General features: G+C 41.6%; 1 protein-coding gene across 1 annotated transcript; it reads right to left on the reverse strand.

Annotated features, from left to right (window-relative positions):
• Positions 1 to 3,377: 3,377 nt before the first annotated feature.
• On the reverse strand, positions 3,378 to 7,360 carry LOC121554630 (T-cell-specific surface glycoprotein CD28). The gene is made up of 4 exons (XM_041868284.1): positions 7,011 to 7,360; positions 4,932 to 5,288; positions 3,969 to 4,108; positions 3,378 to 3,697 (listed from the first exon to the last, which is right to left on the reverse strand). Exons 1-4 carry the CDS (start codon positions 7,093 to 7,095, stop codon positions 3,575 to 3,577), a joined length of 705 nt encoding a protein of 234 aa, XP_041724218.1. The 5' UTR covers positions 7,096 to 7,360; the 3' UTR covers positions 3,378 to 3,574.
• Between the last annotated feature and the right edge of the window lie 1,498 nt (positions 7,361 to 8,858).

The following is an 8,858-nucleotide window of genomic DNA, read 5'->3' on the forward strand; positions in this document are numbered from 1 at the left end:
ATGTTGAGATGTGTCTGTTACTTGAACTCTGTGAAGCATTTATTTGGGCTGCAATTTCGGAGGCTGGTAACTCTAATGAACTTATCCTCTGCAGCAGAGGTAACTCTGGGTCTTCCATTCCTGTGCCGGTCCTCATGAGAGCCAGTTCCATCATAGCGCTTGATGGTTTTTGCAACTGCATTTGAAGAAACTTTTAAAGTTCTTGAAATTGTCCGTATTGACTGACCATCATGTCTTAAAGTAATGATGGACTGTTGTTTCTCTTTGCTTATTTGAGCTGTTCTTACCATAATATGGACTTGGTCTTTTACCAAATAGGGCTATCTTCTGTATACCACCCCTACCTTGTCACAACACAACTGATTTGCTCAAACGCATTAAGAAGGAAAGAAATTCCACAAATTAACTTTTAAGATGGCACACCTGTTAATTGAAATGCATTCCAGGTGACTACCTCTTGAAGCTGGTTGAGAGAATGCCAATAGTGTGCAAAGCTGTCATCAAGGCAAAGGGTGGCTACTTTGAAGAATATAAATAATATTTTAATTTGTTTAACACTTTGGTTACTACATGATTCCATTTGTGTTATTTAATAGTTTTGATGTCTTCACTATTATTCTACAATGTAGAAAATAGTAAAAATAAAGAAACACCCTTGAATGAGTAGGTGTGTCCAAACTTTTGACTGGTACTGTGTACAGTGAGGAAAAAAAGTATTTGATCCCTTGCTGATTTTGTACGCTTGCCCACTGACAAAGACATGATCAATCTATAATTTTAATGGTAGGTTTATTTGAACAGTGAGAGACAGAATAACAACAAAAAAATCCAGAAAAACGCATGTCAAAAATGTTAATGCATTTTAATGAGGGAAATAAGTATTTGACCCCCTCTCAATCAGAAAGATAGAAAGACATATAGAATATGTTGGAACAATACTGATGTGATGAATTGGTGGCCTTGCCAGGAGTGAAACTGTTCAAATTATTGCCATGTCATTTAAACGTGTTTAGTAGAGTTGGGAACTGATGTGATAACTAAAAGTGGCCTAGATTCATGCCTGTAACTAAAATAAAATGTAATAGAAACAGGAATCCACTAAAGTCTGTTTAAAAAAATACTTTTAATTTATTGGAGAAACTGTCAAAGGTTTTCACAATGTTTGTCACATAACTGGTTACTGTTTTCCTTGTATTTATTAATCTGTCATTGTGCATATGTAGACTTGCTGACAAAAATAGATGAGACATAGAATGCGTCCCAAATCGTACCCTATTCCCTACAGTGCATTTGGAAAGTATTCAGACCCGTTGACTTTATCCATATTTTTTACTTTATCCTTATTCTAAAATGGATTAAATAAAATATGTTCCTCATCATTCTACACACAATACCCCATAATGACAAAGAGAAACAGGTTTTTAAAAATCTGAGCTCCGAGACAGGATTGTGTCAAGGCACAGATCTGGGGAAGGGTACCAAAAAATGTCTGCAGCATTGAAGGTCCACAAGAACACAGTGGCCTCCATCATTCTTAAATGGAATAAGTTTTGAACCACCAAGACTCTTCCTAGAGCTGGCTGCCCGGCCAAACTGAGCAATCGGGCGAGAAGGGCCTTGGTCAGGGAGAACCCAATGGTTACTCTGACAGAGCTCCAGAGTTCCTCTGTGGAGATGGGAGAACCTTCCAGAAGGACAACTATCTCTGCAGCACTCCACCAATCAGACCTTTAATGGTAGAGTGGCCAGATGGAAGCCACACGTCAGTAAAAGGCACATGACAGCCCACTTGGAGTTTGCCAAAAGGCACCTAAAGATCTCGGAGTTTGCCAAAAGGCACCTAAAGAGCTCTGACCATGAGAAACAAGATTCTCTGGTCTGATGAAACCAAGATTGAACTCTTTGGCCTGAATGCCAAGCGTCACGTCTGGAGGAAACCTGGCACCATCCCTACGGTGAAGCATCATGCTGTGGGGATGTTTTTCAGCGGCAGACCTGGGAGACTAGTCCAGATCGAAGGCCCGGATTTGAACCCGATCGAACATCTCTGGCGAGACCTGAAAATAGCTGTGCAGCGACGCTCCCCATCCAAACTGACAGAGCTTGAGAGGATCTGCAGAGAAGAATGGGAGAAACTCCCCAAATACAGGTGTGCCAAGCTTGTAGCGTCATACCCAAGAAGACTTGAGGCTGTAATCGTTACCAAAGGGTCTTCAACAAAGTACTGAGTAAAGGGTCTGAATACTTATGCAAATGTGATATTTCTGTTTTTTCTTTTATATACATTTGCAAAAATTTCTAAAAACCTGTTTTTGCTTTGTCATTACAGGGTATTAGTGTGTAGATTGATGAGAAAAACAATTTTAACAAATGTAATTCATTTTAGAATAAGGCTGTAACGTAACAAAATGTGGAAAAAGTCAAGGGGTCTGAATACCTTCCGAAGGCATATACAGTATATGTAATATATAATATAAAAGTAGTGCACTATAAAGAGAAAAGGGTGCCATTTGGGATGTAGCTACTGTTTCATTGTGACATGATACCTGTACACTCATAGCCTGTACAGCTCTCATAGTCTGCTGGTTTAATGCGTTTGCCCTAACTACATAGAAACTGCAGGGTGTGCAACATCAAGGTGCAGTCCCTCTTCTGCATACTATAGTGCACAATGGCACTAAACACAAGCCTTCAAGGAAACGGTAGACAGGAAATTATGCTAGGTGTTTTTGTCATTGCAGCATTTCTTTTTTTTTTTCATTGTTTCCTCGTGGCTGAGTTACTTAAGTTAACCCTCGAAGGACAAGTTGTAAGTTGTTCTATCAAAATCTGTAAACAATGGTTAAAACTAAAGTATTGCAATACACTGAAACAGTTGAGGGAGGCCTGTAGCTTGGGAATGCTCGATTTGAAGCACCAGCTTGATTTGATTTTTAAAAAACTACTTAAGTACATTAACAAAGTATTAGTCCATTAAAAGGACAAGCAGGGATTTGTAATTCAGTTGGCCAGTTTCAATGTAAGACAGTCCCTTATTTTGACCCATATACTGTACATGACAATCACAGTGGCTCTCATACAGAGTGTGTGAAAATGTGGTTCAGTCCCCTCATATTCGGAAACCACTGTTTCCTGTGAGACCCATTCACCACAGAGCTAGGGTCTTCCTCTTCGCTACACACCCACTACAAATCAGAGAGGATGCCCCTGTGTCTGTACGCTTAACACATTTGTGTGTGTGAGCATGTGTGTTCGTTCCTACAGTATGCATTGGGATATTTTTCTTTATATAATATGCTGCCCACAACTTCAAGACTCCATTCTCAATAGTTTCCCAGAAGATCATATTACATCAGACTATAATTATTTGATTAACATTTAGAAGATAACTCAATCTTTATTTACACACAATCAGATGTACAATTAGATGTACACCATGTCATTTGAAGAGCTAGCTTTCGTATTCACATAAAGAACTTGGTCTGTTTCTCCAGTCAGCTCTCAAGGGCCAATAAAGGCTCAACTCTCGTGTTGCTTTTGTCTGAGAAGGATTGTGATCTGAGGATGACTGTGATCAGTATCGTCCCATTCGGATTGGATGCTGGACCCCCTGCTTCTTCCTGGGCCCCCTGAGTGGAGCACTGGGTTTGATGTTCATGTAGTCGCTCTGGGAACACTCCACTCTCCTCAGTCTGAGCTGAGAATCAAACGCACAGAAAGAGGTGGAGAGTGAGTAGGGTGAGCTGTGTATATGTATGCAGTTGTAGTTGTATAAAACTGTCTCCAAGCATCACTTATGTTTTCAATACATATACTATATTGCATTGTTGGACTAAATAGTTAATTGTGCATTGAATTTATGCCAAGGCTTGAGAGATTACTTATATTTTTTATCACAGGAGGCAGCACCTCATGGATGTAAGACAAGTTACCGTCTCTCTGAGTAAAGGAAGCAAGATGTCACTCACCCAGATGACAAGGGCGATGACAGTGACAGCCAGGCCATAGATGATGGTGACCCAGAACCCCAGCACCCATGCCCAAACAGGGACACCATCCACTCCAGAGCCTACACATCCCATGGTCTTCCCTACCTGGCACTGGTATGCTGACCAACCAATCAGAGAGAGATGTGAGTTTTAAACTTCAAGGGGCAGGTTTTACAGGGGGTACTTGAGTTTTTCCACTGAAAGTGCATTTTATGTTATCTAGGTCCGGGAAACTGGCCCATTTGGCCTTTAAGCACAAGTAGACCATTAGAATATACACTGAGTGTACAAAACATTAGGAACACCTTCCTAATATTGAGTTGCACCCCCCTTTTGCCCTCAGAACAGCCTCAATTCGTCGGGGCATGGACTCTACAAGGTGTCGAAAGTGCTCCATAGGGATGCTGGCCCATGTTGACTCCAATACTTCCCACAGTTGTGTCAAGTTAGTTGAATGACCTTTGGGTGGTGGATCATTCTTGATACACACAGGAAACTCTTGAGCGTGAAAAACACAGCAGAGTTGCAGTTGTTGACACACTCAAACCGGTGCGCATGGCACCTACTACCATACTCCGTTCAAAGGCCCTCAAATCTTTGTCTTGCCCATTCACCCTCTGAATGGCAAACATACACAATACATATCTTAATTGTCTCAAGGCTTAAAAATCCTTCTTTAACCTATCTCCTCCCCTTTATCTACACTGATTGACGTGGATTTAACAGGTGACGTCATTAAGGGACCATAGCTTTCACTTGGATTCACCTGGTCAGTCTTTGTCATGGAAAGAGCAGGTATTCCTAATGTTTTGTACACTCAGCGTATATTCCTGTAAATCAAGATATAGCATTTTGAACTACTGTGCGTGCATGCATGCCTGTGCGCATGCATGTGAATTTGTGTGTGCTTGCATAGATCAGTTCCTTTTGAAGTAAACATACCTTCAACCAGGACCACAGTCTGAGGCTCGTCTTGTACTTTCTCAATGGGAGGTGGGTACATGGGGTGCCCCTCGCAGGTATAGACCCCAGCGCGCTCCGTGGTCATTCCAGAGAGGACAAAGCTGACCGTGTGGTCCTGTTTGTTCACCTTCAGCACCAGACCCTCCCCAACAGGAGTCACGGTCTCTGTGGAGTTGTGGTTGTGAGCACTGTCGTGAGTGTGGTTGCCAACCTCGACCAAGCCCAAGTAAAGGTGGAATCTCATCTCCTCCTGGTTCTTGCCTGTCAGGTTGGGGCAGCTGACCGATGCAGTGCCGTTGACAGACACACGGACCACATGGAACGTTCTGAGCTTGTCTGGTGAGGGAAGGTCAAAAAGTCAAGCAGAGGCAGTCAATTGTATGCGTTATATCAGAGGGAAGTAGACAAGGGGCCTGTTTGAAAACTTCCCTCCTTCTTTCCTTGAAGAAATCACTGATCGGACACAGCAAGATTTGATGAGTGCAATGGGGTGTAAACCTCGCCTGGGTGCCAGTCTCTCTTGCCAAGTCCTTATGGAATTGTCATGCTAAACAGATTACTGTGAGGCCAGACTTTTCGGCTTGACAATGACAGCATTTGAGTCATTGTCAACAGATCTGGGACCAGGCTAGTAGAAACCTACTCTGGTTACCAATCTTTTTAGCTAACGTTCCACTCCTTGCCACTCCTATCATTTGCCAAATTGCTTGTCTGTTTGATCTTGAACACACACACACACACACACACACACACAGCTATGTATTTCTATACTTATGAGGACTTTTGGGGGACGCCATTACATTCAAAATCCTATTTTCCTTAACCTTAACCCATAACCCCAATTCTAAACCTAACCATAATTCTAACCCTGAACCTAACCCCTAAGCCTAAAATATATTTTTTACAAGTGAGGACCGGCAAAATGTCCTCACTTCTCTGAATTTTATTTGGCTTACTATTCTTGTGAGGACTTTTGGTACTCACAAGTATAGTAAAACGTGTCCACACACACACACACACACACAGGAAATGGCTTCTGAGGCTTACCTAGCCCTAGTGTTCTTTTTGATATTTTTATTATTTTTCCCCTCTCAAGTTTGGATTATTCGTTTGCATAATTTCACAGTATTTTAACCCACACATTGAACATGCTCCAAAACAACTGTTGGGCACGTTTGTGGCCTGAGATTTCAAAAAGTGGTCGAGAGAGGCAGTCCCGGAACTGTGTGGAACAGAAAACGTGAGTCACTTAGTTGAATCTTTGTCACCCCCACCCCTGCCATTTCATTTCTGCAAGTCCTATCAAAATGAGGAAACAGCAACTTCAATGTATTACATAAACCTGCTTATTCTATTCATAATATAGCTGTAGTCTAGATGTTAAAGCATATCCACATCTGTAATTGGGGTTTAATTACAGTCATTTGAGTAATGTGTTGGAGGAATTCAAACCACTTCAACTAGCATATCCACACCTGATAAAACCATGCAACTTTGCGAGAATTACAATCTTGAATGATCTGCAACCCTTTGATTGGGCAACCTTTTTCTTTTGTTCTAGTTATCAGAATGTTCTGGTAGTGCTATGGATCATGCCTGATGTGACATTTGTTTGTTACTGACAATATAGTTGAACGTTAATGAAAAAGTCCATGGGTAAACATTCAGACAGAAATGTAATAACTAGAGCTGAAACGATTCCCTAGTCTACCTGACAGATATTCATATCTGTTCTACATAATACATTTGTATATGAACATTTTATAACGTTGCACCCTCCTGAACTGGCCCAGAGCTTTTTTATTATTTATTTTTGCCCCTCCCCCCCCTCTTCGGAGGACAAAAATAAACTTTGTTTATACAGCTTTTTCTTTTGTTCTTACATATACATTCTACACACATTTTACACGCATGGCATTTTTTCACAGTAGTTACATAGCAAGTATAAAGTAATTTGTTATCAATTACATCTGGATAGATAGTACTTATACATTATACATCGTGTTTTCAGTCATAACTATTATAGAACGTGAGCTTTTAAGCAGGCCCAGATCTTACCTTTACAGTTGTGGGAGCTTATCATGTTGACAGCACTGGAGAGGCAGAGGGAGAGGAGGATCGTGGGTATCCAGTAAATGTTCATCTTGAAAGTTTTCTCAGTTTTGTCGTGAAACTGAAGCTCCCCTGGTATCCCTTTGCAGTGCACAGCAATCAGGGGAAATGTGACGATGCACTGTATGCCAAACAGAATGAGACAGTGACTGCTCTGCTCTACCTAAACATACAACACATGCTCGTCACACGATGACAGCGTACATCTCATAACATCCTTCCCTGTCACTTCACTGTGAACAACAATCTGGCCCTCGTCGACTATAGGCAACTCTCTCTGCTGCACATCAAACAGGGTGACTGACTGCACAAACTTTTGAGGAAAAAACATCCGCACTCTGTGGCAGTGCACTCTGAACTTCACAAGAAGTTTCCGCCCTCTACCAATGCGTGAACTTAGATGCCCTTTGAATTTGATACTTTTCTGTTTGTTAGGGCTTGGAACCTCGTATCGCATTAGTCATATGTTTGATTTCCCACCCCTTATCTCGGGACTGTTATATAGACTCGCTCCATATCATATTTCACTGCTTCTGGTAGAACTCGCAGAAACCCACCTGGGCCACGTCACCAATGTGACTGACCGGGGTTTGAACCTGGGTCTTGCCCACAAGACTGTGTTAGCCTGCTGAGCTAGAGCTAATGCAAGTGTTCAGGTCTCAGGCAGTTACTCATCCCGCGATTGTTACATAGGCCTACCTAGCACCTGTCAGTGACAACCATCGCACAACGGATTTTTATCTGTGGTTATGTGACTGTCTCCTGCGACAGTCAGGTAAACTAACCTAATGTCGCGCTTATATTATCACAGACGTGTACACCTCGTTGTGGCGACTGTGTAGGCCAACATTTCCTGTTTTTCATGCTTCTTTTGACTGAACTTTCCAGTGAGCGTCATCATCCAGAGACACTTCACATCATACAGATAGATACCTTCATTAGAAATTGAGAGGGCTATAGTTTGTTTGGGGGGAGCAGAGAGATTTACTGGTCTCCTTTCAAATTTCACTGACGCTACAGGAAAACACACACACACACAATCAAATTTGATTTGTCACATGCGCCGAATACAACAGGTGTAAACTTTACCCACACACACACCTACACACACCTACTGTAGCTCACCTTAGCCACCCTCTACATTTACGTCTTTATAAAATAATAATCAAATATGTGCCATTTAGCAGACACTTTTATCCAAAGAGACTTACAGTCATGCATACATACAAAGCATCATGCTCTTCCAACTGAGCCACACAGAACAAACACACACACACACATGACTGTCAGTCATATCAAGGCTGAAACGCTGCAGATGATCCTTTCATGATCATCGTTATGGCCCTGCTACACTATAGCCATTGGGCGTCCGGCAAAGAGAGCAATAGTAATGGCGGGGTTTTGGATAAATGCCGAAAAATAAGGTCTGTGGTGAACACAGGCTTAGGAGATCTTATACGTTTTGTTCTATGAGATAATCTTCATTGTCACTTTTTGTCAATTCTGAAGCATTTATGTAATTTTAAAAAAGCACATACAGCACATAAAAGGCTTCATAATTCATAAAGTTCATGTTAACTGACTGATATTATCTCATAGAACAAAACGTATAAGATCTCCTAAGCCTGTGTTAACCTCAGACCTTTATGTGGTATGCGTTCCAAATGGCACCCTATTCCCTATATAGTGCACACCCTGGTCAAAAGTAGTGCACTATAAAGAGAAAAGGTTGCCATTTGGGACATAGTCACTGTTACATTGTGACATGAAACCTGTACAGCCTTCAGTCTGCTG

Source organism: Coregonus clupeaformis, chromosome 29, assembly GCF_020615455.1.
Source record: "Coregonus clupeaformis isolate EN_2021a chromosome 29, ASM2061545v1, whole genome shotgun sequence".
NCBI classification, from domain to species: domain Eukaryota; kingdom Metazoa; phylum Chordata; class Actinopteri; order Salmoniformes; family Salmonidae; genus Coregonus; species Coregonus clupeaformis.